At 45.5% G+C, this 25,881-nt stretch overlaps 1 protein-coding gene across 3 annotated transcripts in view; it reads left to right on the top strand.

The window, feature by feature from the left end:
• SV2B (synaptic vesicle glycoprotein 2B) overlaps positions 1–25,881 on the top strand; it is a 157,392-nt gene that overhangs the window by 107,415 nt on the left and 24,096 nt on the right. For all 3 annotated transcript variants that reach the window (XM_072950726.1, XM_015234387.3, XM_072950727.1), the window contains 5 exons: positions 15,124–15,304; positions 15,637–15,788; positions 19,500–19,633; positions 20,283–20,372; positions 25,623–25,733. In XM_072950726.1, the coding sequence (XP_072806827.1) occupies positions 15,124–15,304; positions 15,637–15,788; positions 19,500–19,633; positions 20,283–20,372; positions 25,623–25,733 (668 nt within the window). The remainder of the gene's footprint in view (positions 1–15,123; positions 15,305–15,636; positions 15,789–19,499; positions 19,634–20,282; positions 20,373–25,622; positions 25,734–25,881) is intronic.

Raw genomic sequence — 25,881 nt, 5'->3', positions numbered from 1 at the left:
AGCACAGCTAACAAAAACCTAACAAAAACTACGGTTCCCTTTAACAAGGAAGAAGAGGGAAAAAGTTTTGTTGGGAACGTGACCAACAGTGTCTATCATATGTGTAAGTGCTTTGCAGGAGGACTGTCTGACTTTATAGTTTGGCTCTGTCACTCACTATCTCACCTTAGATAAGTCACTTCACCTCCCTGAACCCTGGTTTTTATCTATAAAATTAAGATATTATTAGTGACTACCCCTCAGAACTATTGTGAGGCTTAAATAAGAGAGCTCACATCAAGGGCTCATCACAGTGCCCAATAAGGACCCAATAAATATGACCTTGCTTTGTATTTTCTTTCTTCATTTTACTGAATAACTCTTTAAGGAATCAATTATTTGTTGAGTGACTCATTGATGAATGACATGCAAGTCCCTCTTTCATTTTAGGGGGAAACAGACAATAAGTAAAGTAGTTCTCCACCCCCCTTCCCAACCTCCATCCTTCCATTGGCAGGAACAAAGGGGGCTCCAGAATTCAGTGTGCTCTGGGTAGGTCCTTCAGTACTTCTCCCCACCCCCCCAAACTGGTTTTGAGACCTTCAGGACTGTTGTCACGACCTTTATCACTGTGTGTGTTGTCACCATGAGACGTCCGTGTCTCCCAAGAAGTTCCTTTTCCACCCAGACTTTCTTCCCCTTACAGCTCTGTGCATCCTTTGTGTTTTTCTTATCTAATCCTCACTCCTCAAGGTCTTCTCTTACAGCCATTTACCTTTCTTGCTTCCCTGAGGACATTCCTTAGCCCTGCATTCTTAGTGGGTGGCTCTTTTCTTTCTCCTACTCCACATCCCTGTTCCATAGCTCCTCTTAGCTCCTCAGTAACACGCCAAGACCATTCGCCCTCCCTCCTTTCTAAAACATCCCTTACTTGAATCTCCTGTCATCAGAGTGTATCACCCACCTTGTAGAAGTCATCTACTGACCCCCTGGTTCCTTGAGGATTTTAGTTCTAGGTTTACTGTCACCATCCAACACTATTTCCATTACAATTCTCGGTGATTTCAGTAAGCATTTTCCAGTACCCTAGTGTCTTTGTTCCTTAAAGTCCTCGGCAATTATGTCCCCCTTCTAAGTCTCTTACTGTCCTGGTCTTACTCCAGCTCATATCACTGTCAATAACTCCAACCCCTCCACAATCCCAATGTCAAGTGCTCCTTCTGTCTTTCTAGCTCACTCTGTCTAGTCCTCTAGCTTCTACAATTGTTCAACGTCACGGACACCTACAGCCTTTTGGGCTGTCTCTTACCATCCTCTTGTCCTCACCCCATTCTTCACTGAACTTAAGCTCTGTGAACCAGAATCATAACCATTCCCTGCATATGCCACCAGTTTCCTCGTGCCTCCCTCACTTTGTTGTGTTCCCCAGTTCTGTTTACACCAACTCTTCATCAGTCTGTCCCTGTACCCTGTAGCTGAACATGGCTGGTGAGATGTGCACAACGTGGTTCACTGGCCTCACTTTAAATTCATTGTCAAGACCCTCAAGGGGACCCTTATGCTGCCAGACATCATCCTTCGTTTCCCTGAACCATTCACTTTCCCACTCTCCTTGATGGCTGTTTCGTGCCTTATCTTCTGTTCTTCAATCCCCAGGCCCTCCTCCCCATCGTTACCCTCAGCATAATGAACTCAGTTCCTCATCCACTGAGAAAACAGAAGCAACCAGAAAAGAAATCTCAGAGCTCCTGCCACCACTCTTACCTTCCTAACTGCCTCTGTGCCTTCACCTTATTCCTGTTGCCGTGGAGGAGCTGAGAGGCTCATCTGTCCTCTCCCACACTAGATTCCCATCCCCTCTTACCTACCTCCCCAGAGCATCACTTTTGTATTTCCCATTTTCCTCCGCACACAAACATGATACATGATCGGAGTTTCCCTGATCTTGACCCCACGCATGCCCTCTCCATTTCTCTATTCTGTTTTCAGTAAAACTCACAGAATCCAAGTCCTCACTTCCCATCCTCACTTATATCCACTGTGAGCAGGATTTAGTCCCCAACACTTTAGAAAACTGTTCCTGTCTAGATCACTAGTGACCCCTGCTTGATCAATCCTGTGGTCCATTCTCAGTCCTCAGCTTTCTTGGCCTGTCAGCAGCAGCTGTAAGAGCTGACCCCTCCCTTCTCCTTGATACGTTTCCCTTAGTGGACTTCTAGGCTATCCCTGCCTCCAGTTTTCCTGCTGTTCCACTGGCCATTCCTTCTTATTCTCCACTGCTGGTTTCTCTTCATCTTCCTGACCCTTAAACATGGGAACATGTCACTACTCAACCTAGAATCTCCTCTCTCTTGCCACTCACTTCTTCGGAGACCTGATCCAATCTCTACTTTATATACCATCCTCTCTTGGCTTTACCTCTAAAATCCATCCAGCCACTTCTTACCACTTCCACTGCTATCCATCATCCCACCCCAAGCCATCAGTAGTGCTCCCCTCCCTTGGGAACTAATGGTCTTCAAACTGGTCTTTGTGACTCCACCTGTTGGAGGGAGAGGCCACAGTGGGTGGGTGGTCAAGGAAGCTTTGGCCTGGAGCATGGGAAGGAGCCACATCTGAACAAAGAATGTGCTGGATGGAAGACCAAGCAGTGTGAAGACCCGATGGGGAAGAGCACAGAACATCACTATCCAGGGGGTAGGCAATACCTGATAAAAAGGTAAAGAGAAAATTAAGGTTAATTGTCATAGGAGTAGAAAAATTAAAATATCTGACCCATGAGATACATTTTATGTCAACAAAAGTATGAATACTCACTTTCCTAACATACTAATATTTTTGTTTATTTTATTGAAGTATAGTTGGTCTACAATGTTGTGTTATACATATATAAATAAATTCCTTTTCATATTCTTTTCAGTATAGGCTACTAACATAGTAATATTAAAACCTGCATAGATCTCTGTCACATAGGGTTCACAAACATTGGATGAAAATAATTGTTTGGTTAGTAGAGTGTTTTAAAAAGCAAAGAATTTTATTTAGAAATCAAATTTCTAGTTCTTTTTGAAACTGTAGGAATAGGGTATATTTTCTATAACACAGCAACTGGCTGAAGTAAAGCATGGCTGCTTCCTTTAGATGGGTGTGTATCCCTGGTCCCTCCTGCTTGCTATCAAGTATGCCTTCTCAACTTGACTCATTCGCATTTACTGCCTGGCCCCTGAAGGCACCTGCTTTTGAAATCCTGGGCTAAGAGGTGAAAAGATTTCATCACTTTGGATATTTGAAAGGATTCACAAGACCCCTCTGAGGATAGTCACGGAGGCTCTTATTTAAAAGCAAAGAACACAGTGGAGCAGAGAGAGTGTAGGCAAGCACTGGGGAATCAAGACACATCTAGGCACAGTCCTCAGGGTCCTTGAACCTGTCTCCAGGTAAAACCACCAAGACCTGTGCAGGAAATCTTCACTTTGAGAGAGCTGAAGGCAGAAGTTTCCAGAGGGGTTTTCTTGTCCTTCTGGTTGTGTGGTTGAGCCATGTTGACTAAACAGTTATGCCTCTGAAAACCATGAGTAAACGAACTGGCCCTTGGGATGGCCAGGGGAGTTTCAGACTTTAAACAGCACATCACAATCTCATTGTCTTTATCTTGGCCACAAGTCAGAGCCAGATATCCAGGTGTCCCTGGAGAGAAAGATAGATCTTTTTCAGTCCGGCTGTAAATCAATTCTATGGTAACATAGAAGATAATGTTCTTTGAAGACAAGGCAGCCTGTGCAGAGTCACTGTACCAAAAAGACATCCAAATTCTGGAAGGTCGTGAGTTTGACCTCTGTCAATAACGAGCCTCATCACCTTCTGATGCCTTGATGGGAAGCTCAGCCCTGTGCACCCCCATCCAACCATCCCCCACTACCCCCAGCCATCTGCTTGTTCTAAGACAGCCAAGCTTGGCTCCCATCGTCTTTCCAGTTACCGACGTGCCAGAGTTCTTGCTGTGGCTCTTCTCTGACCCCTGCCATGCTCCACAACTTAACTTGTTTTCACCTCTTTATTTCTGCTATATTGTGAGTGTTTTTGAAAACAGAAGACTGAGATTTATTTAATCTCTATGCCCCTTTTCCATACATGCTTATATGTAGAGAATGGGGCTGAACAAATTTCCTTGGTAAAGAACTTGGTTTCCTCGCTTGATTTTTTTTAATTGAAATACAGTTGGTGTACAATATTATATGTTACAAGTGTACAATATTGTGATTCACATTTTTTAAGAATTATACTCCATTTACAGTTATTATAAAATATTGGTTGTATTTCCTGTGTTGTACAATATATCCTTGTAGCTTATTTTATATATAATAGTTTGTACCTCTTAATCTCTTACCACTTTATTGTCCTATTGTCCTTCCCCTTTAACCTTTCCCCACTGGTAACCATTAATTTGTTCTCTGTATCTGTGAGTCTGCTTCTTCTTTTTTTTACTACGTTCACTAGTTAGTTGTATTTTTTAGATTCTACATATAAGTGATATCATACAGTATTTGTCTTTCTCTGTCTGACTTATTTCACCAAGCATATTACCCTCCAAGTCCATTCATGTTGCTGCAAATGGCAAAATTTCATTCTTTTTTATGGCTGAGTAGTATTCCAGTGCATATATATACGTTTTCTTTGTCCATTCACTTGTTGATGGACTCCTCTCTTGATCTTTTATCTGCTACTCCTGTCTCAGCATCTAGCTTTTAGCCAAAATCTGCAACTAATCAGCCCTATTATGATTCCCCTGGACTGGTCCTAGATCTCATCAGATACATTACTCTACCTTCTAGAAATGACCACAGTGTCAGCCACAATTTGGGCTTTAGTAGAGTGGTTGAGGGATTGCTGAGTCTCAGTGGGTGACGATCATATCTGAGATGCCCACAGTGCCCAGGAGAGCCATCAGAGATGTCACACCTCTGCTGGCTTTAGCCCAGGTGATACCCCTTCTCACCTGCATTGAGAAGTACCAAAAGGAAATCTCTGCTTTTCTGAGATGTCTCTAGTGTGGTCATATGTGAATAGGCAATTTCAGGGTTCTCACAGCATCTTCAAGGAATATTTCTTAATGATTCTTGTTATCAGCTTGAGAGAATATTAAGGTACATGTCAGATACCCCGTTGCCTCAGGGCTAAGCTAAGCCCTGGGCAGAAACCTCACTAGCGTCCTGAATTTTTTTCTGTTACAATTGCTTCTGCCATGACTGTGGGCCTGTCTCCCACTCACCAAAGGCATGGCGAGGGATCTGAGGTCTGGGTATCCTTCCAGACTTACTGTTTGGCCCAAAATACTGCCTTGTGGCTTGAGCTTAGTTATGCATTACCTGGGATGATAAAGTCTCTAGACTTCCTTGCAGGGTCTCTAATTTCCCATAAGTATGGCTAGACAAAGAACGCTTTCCTATCCTTCCTAAACCTATAGGTTTAAAGCCCCGTCCTTTCACTATGTTGCTGAAGCGGGGTCTCTGTCCCTCAGATTCCCCAGCCCACCTGCAGACCCCTATATCTGGGTCTGTTGGCTACAAGCAGAACCTAGAAGTTCCAGGAAGGATGATTCTGCTCTTCTGTAGGGTCATGTCTTCTCTTGAGCTGAAGAACCAAGAGTGAGTGAATGACCTGTGTCCTCAGACAGAGTGACAAATGCCTCCAGCCCTGGTGTCCTTGAATAGTATCGGTGCATCTTTTCTCGTGGACCACTCCATAATTTGGGGCACTGATGAATCACCCAACAATAAAGCGGGATTTCTTCCCATCAGATATTAGAAAAATTTACTTAGATATTTCAATCATTGTGATCAGAGAGGAAAGCTCTTAACCTCATCTGTTAAAGGATTAACACTTCCCTCACATGGTTGGAATGACAAATTGGAATTTTAACATACATCACCTAGCACAGTACCTAGCACATGGTAGTGTCTTAGGAGGTGCTGATTCCTTTGTCCCTTCCTTTCTCCTCTCCACACTTGTTTCCAAACATCTTATGTGACATTTTGGAGAATTCCAACTTTCAGTAGACCAGGAAAGTTAGCCTGCTTCCAAAGATTCGTTCACTTGAGTTGACTGCACAAAGTACTAGGAGAGTCCAGTATGGTGATTGGCAGGTTGGTTTCCACTAGATAGATTGTTGAAGTGAAACCCTTTCTGTGCTAAGCACTGAGACCCAAAAGAAAGTACTTACTCATCCCAGAAGTTTTCAAGCATCCGTATGTCCTATAAACAAAGCACTTGGCCAACTTACCCAAGGCATCTGATTTCATAGAGGTGTGCAGATGGATACCCATGACCTGATACCAAAGCGAGGCTTCTCTAGGGGGTTCCCATATACGTTCAACAGTTACCACATTTACCACCTTTTGGATCTCTGACTCCCAGACCCTAGTCCAAGAGAACATCACCCTTCAAGAAGGTATATTTGGTGAAATAATAAAGAAGTGGAATACAAATATTTCCACTGAGAGACGCTAGTTTTTATTCCTGCAAAGCATATGCATGCAGTCAAATAAATATTGGAGTGGCTGCAGGAGAAGGGAGCTCAGAATCCTCCCAGGATAATTAATACACTTAATTTCTAGGTATTCAAGCAAAACAAAAATGTTAAAAAGTGCCTTCTTTGTCCTTGGTTAATTGCTAAATTAAAGAAGATTATCATGCAGGGGCTCCTCTTTCACATCACAGATAAGCCAGCCAAGCCAGCCCAGTCTGATTGTTCATCTCTTCAACTGCTGCCTCTGGCGCTGAGAGAGTGTATCCTGTCTGTTGTGAAAAGCATCTCTAGAGGTGGCGAGAGGTTGATGATCCATACCAGCTCTCTGGAAAGAAATTCAGCGCCGTGTCCCAAGAAGCTCTTTGACCTCATGATTTCATTTCTTGGAATCAATTCTGAGCCAATAACCAGCAATGCGGACAAGGACATATGCACAGAGATGTTCTTCGCTGAGTTATTTATCAAGTGGAAAAAACAGGTTATGAAATTTCCATTACGGAATGGTCTCAACCACGTAGTTGTATGCGTACAAATACGAAGAATAAACATACTAATAATAGCTGTCTTTGAGTGGTGGTAGGATGGCTGGTTTTGGCTTTACCTTTCATACATTTGTAATGTATTCTTCAGTTTTTTCTGCAGTGGATATGAATTATTTTAATATTATTTTGTTTATTTCTTGGAAAAATATTACTGGAGAGCTTACTGTGTATCTTTCTCTGCTCTGGATGCTAGAGATACAGGGCGAGCTCCACTCAGACAGAACTGACAAAGGTCCGTCCTCCATGAGTTTGCCATTAAAGGAGTTTGACAAACGTTGAACCCGTAAATACGCAATAGCAAGTAGACATATGTGACATGAAGGAAGAAGTATGATGCAGAAAGACCAGGATAACACAGGGATGACAGAATAACACTGGGGGCGAGATGGGGTCTGCAAACTATGGCCCACGGGTCTGTGGCCTGTATTTATTTTTAAATTAAAAAAATTTTTGTTTTGGTGGGGAGGAAATTAAGTTTATTTACATATTTATTTTTGGAGGAGGTTCTGGGGATTGAACCCAGGACCTGGTTCATGCTAAGCATGCACTCTACCACATGAGCTATACCCTCCCCACCTTGTTTTTCCATTTTTAAGGGATTATAAAGAAAAAAGGGAAGAAGACTATGTCACAGACCACCAGGCATCGGCAAAGTAAATTATTTGCAAGCCAAATATTTATTCTCTGATCCTTTATAGAAAAAGTGTGTTGAGTCCTAGGTTGGAACACCAGGGCTGCCTCTCTAAGGAGATGACATTTAATCTGAGAACTTAAGAAACAGAAGAGTTAGCGAAAAAAGAAGTACCTCCCCCACAAGTCTTGTTAGAGGAAACTTGAAAATATTTTAGTCAAAGAGAGCTTTATATTGGAAGCTGGCTTCCTTTTCAGGTAAGGAGAGAGGGAGGTACACTTAAAGGGCATGCTGCTATAAATAAGCTTCTTCCGCTAGTCTTGATCCTCTTTCCTCAAGGTCTGATATATGGTTGGTTTGATTTTTAAAATACCACCAACTTATTTTCATCTTTCCAGTCTCAGGTCCCAGCCGATTCTAATCGGCACCGCTCATAGAAACAGCGGCATTTAGCACGTGTGCATTTACTTTAGGGCCAGGCATTCTGCTAGACATGTTCAACCCACTGTCCTACATAACCCCCTCACAGCTCTGCAAGGTGAGCACTGGTCTCTTAGAAAGGAGGAGCAAGGATCAGAGAAGCTGAGCAGGGTGCCTATGGTCATGCTGCTGCTAGTCCGTGAGCAAGCACTGTAACCATGACCGACTTAAGTCTTGTGTCTCATGACTTGTGCCTCAAGACTGGGCTCTTCCTTTTATAGGCACCTGTCAGAGTGGGTTCCTCCCTCTTCCAGGGAAGGGTATTCCATTTTGTGGTGTTATCACCGATGGAAAGCCCTTCTCGTCCCAAAACATCCCCCTCCTTTCACCTCCATCCCTCCTACTCTGCAAGTAGCAATCATGGCTTTTAATTACCTCCAAAAGTTCAGTGTTATTAGCGGAGACATTGCCTTAAAATGCCTCTGAGCACGTTGAATGCAATTGAAGGACAAACTTTCCCACTTTCTAACTAGTCCCTTATCCGCTTTACGCTGAAGTCATTTTTGATAACTCCATTGCACTCCAATTTTCCAAATTTATTGTCTTAATTTCTTCTGTGAAAGACAGATTTTAAATGAGTTCAGTAGCACAGCCATTTCTAATTCTCTTCTCTGTACATAGGCTCATTTTTCTTCTATTCTCCCTTCTCATGGCCTCTCAAGATAGTGCAGGGGGAGAAAAACTTCTTCCTTCTACCCTCCTAGGTTCAGTGCCTGGGGGCCTGCAAACTAAACTGATAAAAGACAGATTAACAAGAGAAAAGCAAAGAGACTTTATTAACATGCATGGTGCACATACTCATGGGTCACTCTAGGGAGGGTTAGAATTTGGGCTTAGAAAGCATCTTCACAAGGAACAATGCATTTGTAGAGAAATGACAAGACAACTAGGGTTTTAGATTCCCAAGAGTGGCAAACGGTGGGAAGGTAAACAGATGGGGCAAACTAATACAGAGTTCCTTTAGTAAGGTTTGTTATGCAGATGCTTCTTTGTGTTGTCTCTGGGTTGATAAGAGTCTCTCTGTGATTTAGAGTGTAAGCCTGCTCTTAGGCAAATGTGGGGTAAGGGGAAAGGCAAAGAGCTTTTTTTTTTTTTCTTTTTTGGAATCTGCTCTTTCTCAACTGTCTTCAGCTCAAAATAACCCTTCTATCAAAGTGGCATATTTGGAAGCTGTGTGTTGTGATCCCTACCACAGCATTTTGAGAAGCTCTTTTTGTTCTTTCTAGTTCCTTCTTTGCTTTGGACAGCGAAGTTTGGTAGGAAAAGCACTGGGCTCGGAGCCAGGAGACCAGAGTGCAGGGTCAGCAGGTCCTGGGCCAGCAGAGCGTTTCCAGGAGAGTCACTGACCTTCTCTGGGGCTCAGCCTCGTCATCTAGCACAGCTAAGGGACTGAGCTCAGTGTCTGATCTCTAAGATTCATCAATCTGCCTCTGCATCTGGATCAGTCAGGGTGTAGGTAGGAGACAGAAAACATAGCAGTTATTGGAACAGAGAGAATTCAATGTGAAAAATTATTAACTGGCTAAGTGAAATGTTTGTAAAACGTATACTGAGGTGGCGACGGTAGGGAGCAGCTGCCACCCCTAGGGCTGTGGGAATAAAGGGAAGAAATTGGAATTATGATAACTTAGAAGCTCAGAGAAGGGAGCCCCATGGAGCCACAGCTCAGATCTCCAGAGAGGGGACCCTGGTTGGCTGGTACTGCTGTGGGAGGGGAGGGAAGGCAGGATGTCTGGTTCTGCTCATTGGATTCAGCTGTCGCTGTGGAAGGGAATTGCTGCTGCCAGGGTGAAGACGTGTTGCTCCGGTAAAACTTACAGGGACAGAAAGAACAGGTCCTTTTTCCTTCACCAGCCTTTAAGCCTCCTTTTAGTGCCCCCTATTGGCAGGACCTAGCAGGGAGCAGCCTGCAAAGCACACTGATTTGTAGACAAAGTAGGGGCCAGAAGGGTGGCTGCGCGATAATAGCTTAATAAGCATCAGGATGTTCATGGCTAAGATTGCAAACTGGTGGCCCAGAAGCCACTTAGGGTCACATATGGTCCACAGACATGTCTCATGTGGCTCTCCCAATGGTTTAATCAAACATTTGTGTCTGGGTTTGTTCTTTTAATCTGAAAATCTTCTTTCTGGGACAGAACTTCATCTTCCATGATTTACACCTTTTAGAAACAAATGAACGGGAAGGCAGCTTGGAGAGTAGCTAGCTCAGGAAGCAGTGTACAGTGCAGTGGTCAGGCCCTTAGAGGGTGAGAGGCTTTTCTCCCAAATCACACGACTGTGGATGAGATCTTCAGGTTCCAAGGTCAGGACTCGTGTCACTGCGCCTCCCAGTGTGTCCCCAAGGGTGTGGGGGTGTGCGCTCCAGCCTCTTGCTACTGAGTGTGGTCCACGGACCGGCAGCTCCAGTCTTGTTAGAAATGCAGAACCTCAGGCTCTGCCTCAGACCTACCGAACTGGAGAATCAGAATCTGATTTTAACACGATACCTCCGTGATTTGTGTGCACAGTGAAATTTGGGAAGTGCTGAAGATAGCTTCATTGAAGTCAGGAAAAAAAAGCACTTGCGTAGGATGCTAGTGTTTTTGTCTGGGGTGGGACTGGGTATGGAGTGTATGGACTGGTTCTTAGCTCATCTCCTCACCATTCCTCTAATTCTCCTCTTCCCCTCCTCCTCCGAATTCATAGGCCCACACACATGCAGATGCCACATATGCTTGCACTCATACACGTGCACGCGCGCTCTCTCTCTTTTTCAGGCTCTGAGCCATTTACAACCTGGTCTCTGTCCTGATCTCCAGCCCCAGTCCCTCACCAGGTCCCCCACGTGCACGGTGCTCTTCTCGCACTGAACTACTTGGCTGGCCGTTGCCCGACACATCAGGCGTTCTTTTCACCTCCCCATTTTTGTCCGTGCTATCTGCACCTGCCTGTGATACTCCCCCACCACCCAGATGAAGACCTGACTAACTTCTCTTTGTCCTTCAACAGCAGCTCAATGTCTTTCTCTTGGAAGCCTTCCCATGTTGGGTGAGGCGTATCCAAGCTCTGCTCCTTCTCTGTGTTTTTATAATGCCCGATAAATACTTGGACTGGAGCACTCTTTCTCACCAGGAGATAATCACTGGTTTTGTTGTTTCTCTCCTTGAACGGAAGAAACCATGCCCCACATAGCAAGCAGTCCTGGGGGTGAGCAAATGAAGAAAGGATGAACTGACACAGAGCTACGAAGTCTGACCAGTGCTTATCTCTAAAGAGCAGTCAAGTCGAGGAGTTAAAGCATGGGCTCTGAGGTCAGAGTTACTGGTTCTAAACCTTGATATTTCCATCAGTTGTGTGACCTTGGGGAGCGACTTTCTCTCTCTGCAGATCGGTTTCCTTCTGTATAAGGCAGGCGCGGTAACAGTGTCTCCGTTACAGGTTGCTGGGAGCATTACATGGGGTGAGCAATGCCTGTGAAGTGCTTGGTGTGGGGGCTGCCTAGTGGCAAGTGCTCACTCTGTGCTGGCTCTTTTGCTGCTGTTACAGGATACATCAGGCTCCCAAGTTTGTTTGGCACTTACTGCCCCATTGTTTACTGCTGTGTAACTCGGTGGCTTACAGCCACTGTCGCCTTTACTTTCCTCATGAATCTGCAGTTCGCTCAGGACATCCCTCCCTCCCTTCCTTCTTTTCAGCATCAGGTTCTTTATTCCAAATGTTTGTTGACCAGGTATCACGAGAGAAGCACAAGGCATTCGTTGGCTGAATGGAGAGTTGGAAATTCTCGGCAAGGAGTGGTTCTAAGTGGAGGCTAACAGCAGTTGGAAGTGGAACAGACCGAACTTGGAAAAAAGAAAAAAGAGTTCTCTCTTGCTCTGATCTGGAAGTCTAAATGACCAAGTATAAGGAATTGTGGAAAACTCCAGTGTGAGAGGGGTGGTGGTGACCTCCCAGGGGCCCATCTGGGAGTGCGGAGGAAGGGAGGGCCTCTCAGATGTGGGGCTTCTGCCCGTGGCATGGTGTTAGGTGAGCTGTCTAGGTCTGAGAGAGTAGAATCCAGTCCTGGTTGGGCATGGGCAGAGTTTGGGACTTTCCAATTGGTTGGGGCATCAGATGCTGGTAGGAAACTAGCGTGGGGACCAGACTCTCAGGACTGGGCACAAAGCCAGTCATGTGCATGGCACCACCAGGTGAGAATCAGAGGAGCTGCAGCCTGGGGCTCACCCAGCACCTAAGCAAATTCATCCTTGCTGGAGCTGGGTCATGGCAGCAGAAGACGATTTTAAGATATCCTCATCACTTAACTAATTAGCAATGACTGTGCTAAGTGAACACATTATTGACTAAACCACGAAGGAAATTCTGGAGAACGTCTTTCACGTGGTGAAAATATTAAATACAAATTAGGTAAGTATCCTTTTGCTCAGCCTTGAGGGTAAATCAAATGATGAACACAAACTGCCTTTCACAGAAAGGAAGCTTCTCCCCTCCTGTGGATGCTTGGTTCACGCAGGAGTGAGAAAGGGAGTGAGAAAGGGAGTGTGAGAAGGGGAGAAAAGGAGAAAGAAGAGTCCTGCTAGACATACACTTAGTGGCTAAGAACCAGGCAGGATGAGGTCTGCTGGGAACCAGATGCTGAAAGCCCCCAGCTGGTCAGGGCTGGATCAGACAGATGAACTCACAGTCTAGCAGGGAACACTGACTCTCATGTCATTACAAAATAGCATGACCCAGGCCTGCGTTGGGTTTGTAAGCCTAGACTCACTTTCTCAAACACAAGTGTCAGTGACACTTACGTAGTGGGCAACTGCTCACTGCGTTTTCTGAGCTGCGGGCTGGAAAACTGGTAAACAGTGGATTCTGAGCCTCACTCTGTCACTTCTCTGTGTGCCCTCCACGTGTGTCCAGGAGCACAGGGTCAGCAGTTTCCCCTAGATGGCCCCATGCTGGGCTCTCTGCAGCTCTTTGTCCTACTGTCCCATTTTCCTGAGGGCTCCCCGAACCATCTTATCTAGAGCTGTCACCTCCCACCTGACACTCTCTTTCCCTGCCTCTGTGTTATTTTTCTCTGTATCACTTATCAGCAACCCACTTACTGTATATTTTACTCACTTACGTATTATCCCCTTTCCCCAACTAGAATGTAAGCTCCACGAAGAAAGGGATTTTCGTGTGTTTGTACCCCTCTGTATCCTTGTAACGAAAATAGCACTTACCTAGTAACAGGCGCTTAATAAATGCTTGTAGCCTCATAAGGATATTTCATGAAGTGACATCATATACAAAGAAGAAAAAGTAAATAAACACATTTCATGACTTTGAGCAACGCAGAGGTAAAACATGACAACACACGTGAGGGAAAGCTGTTGACAACACCAAAGGTATCATTTCTTTTCATCTCCTGGAATAAAATAACAAGAGAAAGAAACCTGCCACGGGGAAGATCCAGCAGAGTGTAGTTAAATTTCTCCCTTCGGGGATCTACCTTCAAGTTGATTAAGCAGTGAATGAAGCTCTTGGCTTCACGCGCACCCTTCCTAGCTCACATCTGCGTGAACCAAGCATCCACAGGAGGGGAGAAGCTTCCTTTCTGTGAAAGGCAGTTTGTGTTCATCATTTGATTTACCCTCAAGGCTGAGCAAAAGGATACTTACCTAATTTGTATTTAATATTTTCACCACGTGAAAGACGTTCTCCAGAATTTCCTTCGTGGTTTAGTCAATAATGTGTTCACTTAGCACAGTCATTGCTAATTAGTTAAGTACTCAGTATTTAGTAGTGTTACGGAAATGACAGGCCAGCAAGAAACAAGCACCACTCGGAGGGTTGAGTACTCAGATGTATTACGCCGGCGGGCTCAGAGGGGCTTCTGCTCCGGAGCTCTGAGCACCTCCAAGACGTGTGCGTGAGGTTTTATAGGGTTAATTACAAGCTTGGGGTATTTGGCCAAAAGGCATGGAACAGCTTTAGCAGCATCATGATCACAAAAGTGGGGGCAGGGAGGCAGCAAACCAACATTTCAAGGCCAGATATGTCTCTTTGAAAATCCAGCTGGCTAGCAAAAAAAAAAAAAACATGAACAGGGAATCAGCAAACTGACACTTATTAACTTAGATTTACGAGTTAGCCCAGCAGAACTCAGATCAGTGATCCGACACTTGTTACACTCAGATTTGTGAGTTAGCTTGTTAGCCCAGCCCGGCTTTTCCTTCACACTAGGAAAGAATTATCCATGTGTTTCTGAAAGTGTTCCCCCTCTATGAGGATGCTGGCTTTCATTGGAATACCAGCCATAAATGTGTCTACAACCATATATGTATATGCTATCTTAAATTAACTGATTTTATTCTGAGGCACATAGGAGTTACATGTGTTGAAGGAAGGACAGCTCATTGCTACCCTCTTCCATATTTCCCTAAGAAATCTGAACACTGGTTGTGGCTTGGAAAAAGCCCTTCTTGGGTGTTTAAATATATAAGCCATCTTGTTGGCAATTGTTTTCACTCGCACCATTTTTTCCCTTCCCAATGTTCCCCATGCCCACTTTGCCACACTTTCCCCTGGAAAATTTCTCTTTAAACCTAACCCCACCGGTAAGGACTTTTATAGCATAAATGCTTTTTTTTTTGGCTTAAAAATAAAACAACAGCATTTCTCTCATCTGCGGATTACTCATCTAAACGAGTAGGGTTTAAGAAAGGGTACAGCAAACCCAGCTATGGTGGATCTATTTTAGTATGTGTACATATGTGTAAGCCTGGGTGGGGGGAGCTATTTTTTTTTTGAATAGCATTCCTAAGAAGTCACATTTGTTCAGCACTTCTAATTTGCACCAACATCTGTCACATTCCACCTTTTATGTCTGTGACATGGAATTTCTAGGATGCATTAAAAGTGGGCATCGGATTTTCTAAACCATAGCGTGGTTCCTAATTTCCTGTCTTCTCTCTCCACCTTTTCCTCTCTCTGTCCCCTCCTCACAGGGCTGATAGTCTACCTAGGAATGATGGGGGGAGCCTTCGTCCTGGGGGGCCTGGCTGATAAACTGGGGAGGAAGAGAGTCCTCAGCATGTCCCTGGCTGTCAATGCCTCCTTCGCCTCCCTCTCCTCCTTCGTACAGGGATACGGATCCTTTCTCTTCTGCAGACTCATCTCGGGCATAGGGTACGTAATCACAGAGGCTCAGCTGGAGGCCCCTGGACCAATGGTCCGCCCATCCTGGTACTCTGCCTCTGAGTGGTACCTCCAGAAAACCTCGGACTGAGTTTTTTGTCTGACTTCCAAGATGCTGTGTTAAAGTTGAACCTTAAAAAGGGGCTAGGTGGTAAAGTCAGTGGATAAGGGCAAAATAACCGACATTGTCTTGGTTGGTCTTTCGAATTTACTGGCATATTTGATCACAGAGCCTAAGGGTGAGACAAGGCACTTTGGTTCCTGTTATGACCATTTTTAGTGTCTGACTTGATTCTTTCTTTCTGGCATTTTTCTTTCTGCAGTATTGGGGGTGCTCTGCCCATTGTTTTTGCCTATTTTTCTGAATTCTTGTCCCGGGAGAAACGAGGAGAGCATCTCAGTTGGCTGGGCATCTTCTGGATGACTGGAGGCATCTATGCATCTGCCATGGCCTGGAGCATCATTCCACACTATGGTGAGTGCACTGGCACAAGAGAGCCCAGGGGCCCTAGTTCCTATGGTACCTGCTTCCAAGCAGCATTTCCTGTCCTCCGCCTTATTCCTACAGTCACACACAGTTCCTGTGTATGGCCTTGATCTTTCTAAAGAAATTCCAACCCTGGAAACACATTGCTAATTTCCGTGCTCATGTCTTTCTGGAAATCATACAGTCTGTCCTCCCTTCCTTCCTCCCTCCCCCACTCCTTTCCTTTCTTCTTTCCTCCCTTTTGTTTGAAAGGACGTCAACCTTCATCTCCTACAGCCCTCGTCCTCACAGCAAGTTAGGCCTGGTAACCCCATTTTATAGATGTCACAGAAACCAAGAAGTCAACGACTTGGCCAAATTGATGACTTGGCCTTGGCATGACCTTGAAGCCCGATGCTGCTCTCTCGCTCTGTGTGGTTTTCTTGTATACTTTCCGTTCTGGTGCCTGCTGTCACTCTTATTTGGCTGTAGACATGGAGCAGCCCTTACAGACAAGGTCTTGGTTTCAGCCAGGACAATTTCATTATCCTGGGTAATTGCAAAAACTGGATTTTCCGGATGGAGACTTGGCAACATTAACTTTCACTGTTGGTTTTTATTAAGAGTCAAGTAGGGAGAAGGCAGCAGTTTTGAATTTGATTACGCCTTTTGAGTATCCTGGGTAGTACCATCAGCATCCTTCAAAATTGTTTCTGGTAAACCACTGATTATGGACGTAAGCTTTGCCATCATCTAGAATCCTGCAGCCCAGAGGGAGTAGCAGACAGCTGCCCCTGAAACCAACCCTGCTCCACCCATTCCCCTCCATGGTGGGCTTGCTTTAAATCTGACCCTCTCTGATGCATATTCTGGGCTAATGGAGGCTTCTGTCTTGTCTTTTAAACAAGGAGCTTTGGCGAAGACAATGCCTATTGTATTAGTTAAGTGGGTGCTGCCTGTATTACCCTCAGAAACCTCTGAAATCTCAGTGGTTTCATACAGTAGAAGTTTCCCCTCTTGTAAAGCCTGGCTGGTTGTTTCTCATCTGCAGGCAGCTCTGCTGCATCAGTAGTCCCAGGGCTTAGGTTCCTTCCAGCATGTGACCCTGCCCTCTTCAACGCGGAGCCTACCTGTGGGTTTGGGGAAGGAGCAGGGGCAGCTGTACATGGGTGGTTCTGGAGGGCAGGCTAGGAAGTGGATCACAGCCCCTCTGCTCATATCCCATTGGCCCCCAGATCTGTAATATGACCACACGCTATGGCAAAGGACCCTGGAAAATGTAACCTAGCTGTGTGCCCAGAAGTAGAAGAAATGGGTTTGGGAACATCATGTAATTTTTGGCATATCCCACTGGACTTTGTGTCAGAGACAGAGAAGAAATATGAACAGGAAAAGTGACATAAATTGTTGAAGGGTTTTCCAGATAATTCTGTCACTGTTGGCAGTTCTCCTTAATTTTAGATACAAAATTGTATTACTCCCAGTATCAGGCTCTGCACCCGACCCTTCCCTCAGACCCACACTTTTATTATCCGCGGGCTGTTGGTTATGTGGGTCCAAGGAATTGATTTCTTCCCCCGCAGTTCTTGCTATAATATCATTTCCCCTGTTAATTGATCCAAATGTGTTAACACTGAGAAACTATTTCCACATTTGAATTAAATGAGTTAGAAACCTTTTTGGGCAAGGAGACAAACAGAATCTGAATAAAAGCTGAGTCAAAATAATGGTGCTGTGTAATTTGGGACAAGTTCCTCTGTCTTGTCCAGCCTTGGTTCCTTCAGTCTTGGTTGACACGTTCCCAGCCTGAGTTCTTTTACTGCTTTTTGATCTAGACACACTGATGTGTGTCTGTGTGTGGTAAGTGAAGTGAAAAACTCATGCAGTTTCTAGTGACTATTATGGGTTGCTGTCCTCACAACATCCTTCCCGTCCTTCCTTCTCCGCTGGGTTGCAGACTTGCGGTTTGGGTGCGACTGACCCCACTCCCCGTGCCAGGGACGAGGAAGGAAGTATATGGAAGCCTTCAGGACCTGGCATCCTCTGGGGTTTAGCGATGGCTGAGGCGAGCACGTGACCTAAAGTGATCCAATCAGAGAGAAGCCAAAGAGCTTTGCTCATGGGCTGAGTGTGAGGGCGTGTTTCCCTTGTGGGACCAGCAGTCTGCAAATAGGGCTAGAATTGCTAAGGCAGCTGAGAAGGAAGCCAGCCCTAGTACTAGAATCATCTCAGAAATTTTCTCCATGTTTCTCTTTGCATCTCAAGGCTGAGTGGGATGCCCATGGCGGCAGTGGGGTTGGGGGGTGGGTGGGCGTATGGCTGCTGGCTGACCATTGCTGGCTGATGGCAGGGCTTGTGGTTGAGTATTTTACTCCATATGTATAAAATCTGTGACTTTTACAATCCATTTAAAAATACCACCCTCTCGGATGATTAGGCTTAATTGAAACAGGCGTTAGCTTGGGGAAAACCAATCCTAGAGATGTGGTGGACTGGAATCACAGTGTAAGAGGAGTGGTTATTTATTTTCAGCCTCATTTTACTAGGACCAGATGTTTTGTCCACAGTGAATCAGACATTTGATGGTATTTCTCAACAGGCCTAAGACATTAATCCCTCACGCCCCCTCCACTCAGCAGGGACAAAGGCAAGGGTAATCCAGAGAGGAGCCCTGATGTTTGTACACAGCTTGTGCAACCCATTTAATTGCCTTTGCAGGAATGAAGTGATGGGAGGTCTTGGCACCAGGAATTTGGGTGACTGAGTCATTGAGAAAGAAAATTACAAAACTCAGAATATTTTTCTGGGAACTCAGGGGCACAGCCCAGGAAAAAAAAAGGATATATTATGGAAGATTAATTCCCATTGTAGTCAGCACCAGCAGCTGCTTGTGAAATCCTGATGGAGAAAAGTAGGGCAAGCTAAAAAAATCATTGAGTAGAACAATCCCTGTCTCCAGATTAACCGTTGTTTCATATATTTGGAAGCAGTTCATTGTTTAATTCTATTTAACTTAAGGCCCAAAGATGTACCTAATGAATGTGTTAAGTGCAGATTACTGAAATCACCATAAAAACCATAGACGCATGAGGGAATGATGGATTTTGGATAATCTGCACATATTAAGAAAACAAAATCTTTCAGAGGTAGAATACTTTCTAAACATAACCCTTCTTCTCCATCTGAGTTTGACTGCTAGATCACACTCTGGGTACTTAGGACTTAGGAATCCCCCCTAAACTCGAGGGATCATGACAAGGACACCCACTGTCACCATGGTGGTGTGTGGAGTGACTGCATCTGTTGGCAGGAGGCCCCTCATTCTGCAAGAGGAGCTGGTGTGAGGACAGAAGGGGGTCCTATAAAAGTGGGTCCTGGACAGTTCTGGGCCTGGCATTCCAGCTCCTTATTTGTCAAGGCAGGGCATTAGAACATCTGTCATCTATCAGTCTGTTAGCTGAAATTTTAATAGATACATAGAGATATGGAGTGATGCCTGTTTTTTCAACCCTGACCCAAGGCCCCATAAATGTCCAGCCAGGCCTACCTAGAGGGTTGACAAGATGGAGATTCCAAGAGCCTGTCGGAATCAGACGCTTTGGGGGCATAGCTGGAAAGTCTGCCTTTTACCTTACTCCCCAAGTGATGCTCTTGTAGTTCGAGAGCCAGTTCTTTATGGTCCCTCTAAGATCGTGCATCAGAAATCCTGTTCCTTCACAGGCTGGGGCTTCAGCATGGGCACCAATTACCACTTCCACAGCTGGAGAGTGTTTGTCATCGTCTGCGCTCTGCCCTGCACCATATCCATGGTGGCCTTGAAGTTCATGCCAGAGAGCCCGAGGTTTCTGCTAGAGGTGAGTCAGCGCCCTGGCCCCACGTGAGAGTGATGGGACGGTGACAGGAGCTAGCCTGCTGTCTCAGCCCCTTTGTCCCAGGTCGGCTGCCTTGACCTGTCATTACGTCCGGTTCCATTGCTGCTTGTGACGGCTGTGTGCCTGGGGTTCACAGACTGCCAGAGCCGGAGGGACACAGGAGCCCACTGAGCCCAGGGCAGCAGCACTGCTCCCCGAGGCTAGGCGGAGCTGGATGGGGCCCTCCTGGGGCTGCTGCCTGCACCCACTCTCTTCAGAGGTTCCGACGATGAGGCTTTTCAAAGATGCGTGGAGTTCTTCCATGTTATGGCCATGCGATGCGCTGTAAAGCTGTCACTGCTCCTGAACCCATCATGACTGTTAGCTCTGCAGGACCGCTCCCCTCCAGAACGCTGCTCCTGGAGTCCTGCGAGGCTTCCGACGTTGGGGGAGCCTCCCTGCCTGCGGTGGTCAGATGGGCAGGGCTGGCGGAGGGGCCGTAGGACTCGCAGGCTCTCACAGCCCTAGTGCTCAGAGTCCACCCACGTGCCTCCTTCAGGCTTTCTACAGACTGATCCTCCTTGTTGAATTCCTTCTTTTCCACCCCTAGTCAGCAAAGGATTCTTCATGTCTCTTCCCTTGGTTTCACCAGATGGGCAAACACGACGAAGCCTGGATGATTCTCAAGCACGTCCACGACACCAACATGAGGGCTAAGGGGGCCCCGGAGAAGGTGTTCACGGTGAGTGTGTGGTCACCTGTGCCGCGGGGTGGGGGTGGGGGTGGGGGGCTCTCCCCTTCACTGTCTTGGTTTGCTACAGAACAAATCTTCTTATGTAAGCACATCCCAGAAAATCTGTCAAAAGGAGCCAAAAACCCCTGATGACATCCCTATCCCTGAGTCATCATTATTCTTTGCATTTTGATGGATAATCCTTCTCGGTCCTGCTAATTGTCAAAAAAAGACGAAAGTAAAAACCAGCTGTATTCATATGGGGATAACTGTGTGAAGGTTACTGGTCTTTCAAGTTTTGAGCCCATCTCCCAAAGCAGGTTATTGACGTATTTATTCCAAACAAACCCCACGTTCTCCTAAGGGAGTCTGACGGTAGATTACTCGCCCCCTCATTTGCGTGTCTGACTCTGCCTTTCCCAGTAACCACAGACCTCCCCCACCTTCCACCTCTGTCTTACCCTGGTCGTCCCATGCAGGACCTTACTTACACACAGTGGTTTTCCTAATGTTGCTTCTGGAAGGACCACTTCTGTACCAACCACGGGGGATTCGCCAGACAGGAGCCCGTTTTTAGAGAAGTGGTCTGTTGTTCTCTCTTAACAAACAACCCATTCTGACGTAAACAGCTTACTCTTGAGAAATTCGATCCTAGCCTGGAATTCAGTAAAAGCTCCAGTTTCCAAAGGCAACACTCAGCCCTTACTTCAGGACCAGAATTCCTCATTTCAGGAAGGGAATGCGTCCCCAGGAAGAAAGCTCAAGCAGGAATCCCTGAGTAAGGCTCTGAAGGTTGAGATTTTTGTCTTCCCCCCAACATGCTTGCTAGTTACCGAGTCCTTGGGCACTTAACCTCTGCTTTTAGTAGTTTTCACCAGTTCACAGGAAAAGAATTAAAAAGGATGTGGGCCCAGTAGTTCCGTACTGACTTAATCATATTGATTAGGTAGAAATGGATGACTGGCTGGACCGGGGGAAAAAAAAAAAGAAAAAAGAAACAACCCCAAAGTGTTACTGACCTCAGAGAGCTGGGCTGTGGCCGGCAGTCAGGAGTGAATATGCAGCCAGGTTGGGTGGGGTCCCCTGCACCTGCTCTGCTCCCCGCCGTTAAACATGCTCACAGCGTTGCTGGTAGATGTAAAGGGTGTCCGAGTTCTTGTCCCATCCCAGAAAGACTTCAGAGACAAGACACGGAGGTTAAGAAAGTAAAGTGGGGACGTATTAAGGGATGGATAGTACACTCTCAAGGGGAAAGCGGGCAGGCTCAGCTGAGCGGCTGCCCTGAGTTTCTTTGGCAAGTTGGTTACATACAGTGCAAAAATGAACGCTCAGAATATTCACTGGGGAGGAAAGGGTTTGGGGTCATATTCCTGATTATCATCCCAGCTCCACCTTCCCAAAGGGAGGAGGGATTTTTGTCCTTATTTAGTCTAGATCGGAAGTGTCATGTCATCGGTGCATGAGGGGAACTTCACATAAGGCTAATTTTATTGAAATGAGGGCATGAATGAGCAAAAAGTTACACTCAGACACTGGAGATTCCTGCCTTTTCCCACCTTTTTTTGTCTGCCTCTAGGCCACTTATCACCCCAAAAGGTATGACCCAGAGGTTCCTGCTTTTCCTTCTCTGCCCAGGGACCCCTGGTGTTTGCCTGTTGTAGGGTTTCCTGCATTTGGCCCCGTGCCCCGCCTTTTTGCCCTGCCATTTGTCCTGCGTCCCCCTTTCTCTGCTCATACCTAGTTATGTGCCTGCTCTGACAGTAAGCACACTCAGCAGCCTGGAGGAAGGGCTTAGGGGAGGCCAGGCTGTTAGAGTTCACAGGGAGCCCTGGATGTGGCCCTCCTCATTTCCACCTTTGAGCTGCTGGGGTTCAGGACTGCTACCCCCAAATATGGTACCTTGGCGTACTGACTATTTTAAGCTGAAGGAGTTTGAGAAAACAGCAGAAGGTCACTCTGACCTTCCCCAACTAGCCCTTCTTCCCTGAAACAGGGCATAAATCTCCCAAGTGAAAAGTGCCCTCCTCGCACCAGGAGGAAAGAAGACGTTCTTCTGACCAGTGGTGGGGAGCCTAGGGCCAAGAAGGCTGTATAAACAAACCTTGTTAAACTAACCCTTATCCTCTTAGTTACTTCTTCACCAGTGGTTCACCCCAGTCCAAACCCCTTTGTCTTGTCAACTCTTGACAAATTACTGTTTATCTAAAAGGTAGAAAAGCTTTCTGCTCTGGTCCCTTCTCTGGGGCTTCATTGTCTTGTGAAGGCTCCCATGGACATGTAAAAATTCAGTAAAATGCGGGTGCTTTTCTCCTGTTAATCTGTTTTGCCAGTTTAACTTTGAGACCCAGCCAGGGAGCCCCAGAGGGTGGAGGACACTTCTCCCTCCCCTGCAGAGCCGAGGTTTCACCAACCCCATTCACTGCCGCACAAGCTTCTGAACTGCCCGACGGCAGGTATGCCTGTAAAACCTTTGGAAGGGGAAGGAGTTGAAATATTCCCCTGCGTACCCCGTGTTCTGCAGGGCTGGGCCCAACACAGGCCATATTCTAATTTAGACTGAAGCAGAGACAAGCATCCTAGTTAATTGTAAATTAGAGTAATTGTGCTTGAAGTTGTCAACACACCCACTCCCCCATCCCTAGGGAATAGCCTATTATTTTCCCCAGGAGCAAAGAAAAGACATTTGCATCTGAGTGTGATTCTTAAGGTGCTTCCTAATTTGGAGTCAACCTGCCCCCTGGCCTCTTGTGGCTGCAGTTGGGTTCTTGGTCTCCCTGGGGTATCTCATCACACGAGGACCAGCTCCAGCCAAGAGTCCCCCTGCAGAGCCTGCTGTGTTCCCTCTCCTGCATCCCTGTCTGATCCAAGCAGAAGAGCATTTGCAAAGGCCACACGGCTGGGAAGGGCTGGGAAAGGCATTGCGGCATGCTTAGGTACCTGCCTGTGCATCTGCCAGATTCTTAAAGGGGTATCCTGCCCTCCCAAGAATTTAAGAACCACTGTTCTCAGGGTTTAGAAAAACAAAGTCAATCCATCCTAGGCTCAGTGCTTGGGAATTAATGAGCCAATTGCCCCCAATTCGGGGACTGTATATTCCCCTGCGGATATCCAGCCCCATCTTTCGTCTCTTCCTTTGTCTCCTCACAGTCTCAGTCCTTGGGCTGAAGAAAATGATGGAGACACTCTTATGACTAAAGCCTTTTCTCCCTAGAAGGAAGGTTTGTTGGAGGAGGTGAAACTGTTTTTGAATTTTTTGAATACATTCTTCCGTTTGCCTCTGAATTGGTCTGCATGCACGAACCTTGATAAATTGGCTAAGAGTTTGTATGGTCAGGAGTCTCCTTGACATGATGGTTAGTTATGGCATTCAGTGGTTGTTTTAAACATTGATTAAGCTGAGAATCACTGTCGGTGAGTCAGGATTGAGCGTTGGGGCTACTTGTGGCGTTGGCCAAATCAACACTTTCCAGGGCCCTTGGGGGAGTCCTGAGATACACAGTCTTATCCCCACCCACTAGTTCTTTGATTTCCACCAGTAAAATCAGGGGTAGCAAGGAGGATACAATTTCTCACTCTCTCTATTTTTAAAAATTGAGGTTAAATTTACATATAACGTTATATTAGTTATGTATCACATAATGATTCAATATTTGTATACAGTGAAAAATGATCACCACAATAAGTCTAGTCACCATTTGTCACCACATCTAGTTACAAAAAATTTTTTTTCTTGTGATGAAGACTTTTAAGATTTACTTTCTTAGCAACTTTCAAATAATGAATACAATGTTATTAACTATAGTCACCATGCTGTACATTACATTCCCATGACCTATTTTATAACTGAAAGTTTGTACGTTTTGACCCCTTTCACCCATTTCATCCACCCCGACACCCCCACCCCTCTGACAACTACCAATCTGCTCTCTGTCTCTATGAGCTTGGTGTTCTGTTTTGTTTTGTTTGTTTGTTTGATTCCATGTATTAAGTGAGATCATTACAATATTCATCTTTCTCTGGCTGACTTATTTCACTTAGAGTAAAATTCTCTAGGTCCATCCACATTGCTGCAAATAGCAATATTTCATCCTTTTTATGCCTGAGTAGTATTCCACTGTGTGTGCGTGTGTGTGTGTGTGTGTGTGTGTGTGTGTATCACATCTTCTTTATCCATTCATCTATCAAGAGTTTCTATATTTTTATTTTTATAAATAATGCTGCAGTGAACCTGAAAGGGCAGATATCTTTTTGATTTAGTGTTTTCATTTCCTTTGGATAAATACCCAGAAGTGGGATTGCTGGATTGTAGGGTAGCTCTATTTTTAATTTTTTGAGGAGACTCCATACTATTTCCCATAGTGACTGCACCAATTACATCCTCACCAGCAGTGCACAAGGGTCCCCTTTTCCCATATCCTTGTCAACACTTGTTACTTTTTGTCTTTCTGATAATAGCCTTTCTAGCAGGTGTGAAGTGATATCTTACTGTGGTTTTGATTTGCATTTCCCTGATAATTAGTGATGCTGAGCATTTTTTCACACACGTTGGCATCTGTGTGTCCTCTTTGGAAAACTATCTGTTCAGCGCCTCTGCCCATTTTATATCAGTTGGATCGTTTGCTTTTTTTTAGCTATTGAGTCGTATGAGTTCTTTATGTATCTTGGATATTAATCCCTTATCAGATACATGATTTGCAAGTATTTTCTCCCACTGAGTAGGTTGCCTTTTCATTTTGTTGATTCCCTTTGCTGTTCAAATGGAGGACACAATGTCTTTTATTCTGCTGTATTTTCAAAATGTCTTACAGAGCAAACCTCCTCTCCTACCACACACACACACACACACACACACACACACACACATACACACGCACTGTTACCTACATGGGTTCTAGGTTTCTGTGATATTAATGCGGATAGACCTGTGAATTTTAAGGTGGAGTCAACGCTACTGTAGGCAAATCAGATAAAAACAGGAATTCAGTGTATTATGACCCACTAGTTTCCCAGAGCCATAACGGAGTGAAAAGCCCCTGATTCATTTTGTCTGCAATGGGACATATCCACCTGAGAAAGACACCCCCCCCCAAGAGATGCTATGTGCATTTTTGGTTAAAAATCACTGAACTAGAGGGTCACCAAAGGCCCCTCTAGCCCTCAAGAAGTCAATGAATTCAGTAGTTGCCTTAAACGAAACACTGAAACGTCGGACACAAAGTAAGCGGGATTAAGATTCTCTCGACTGTCTTTGCTTTATAGGTTTGCAACATTAAAACGCCCAAGCAAATGGACGAATTCATTGAGATCCAAAGTTCAACAGGAACTTGGTACCAGCGCTGGCTAGTCAGATTCAAGACCACTTTTAAGCAGGTATGATTGGTGACGTGTGGTGGGTGAGAGGGAGGCTCTATGGAAATCTGTTACATCAGTGGATGAAGAATAGAGCTCTCGGACATGCCCACCAACCCAAGGCAGTGTGATGGGCAGCAAGCAACCTTGGGTGGGGTTGTTCGGGTCC

Source organism: Vicugna pacos, chromosome 27 (assembly GCF_048564905.1).
Source record: "Vicugna pacos chromosome 27, VicPac4, whole genome shotgun sequence".
Classification (NCBI taxonomy): Eukaryota; Metazoa; Chordata; class Mammalia; order Artiodactyla; family Camelidae; genus Vicugna; species Vicugna pacos.
The sequence above is the reverse complement of the archived record's forward strand: the minus strand, read 5'-3'. Positions and strand labels throughout refer to the sequence as shown.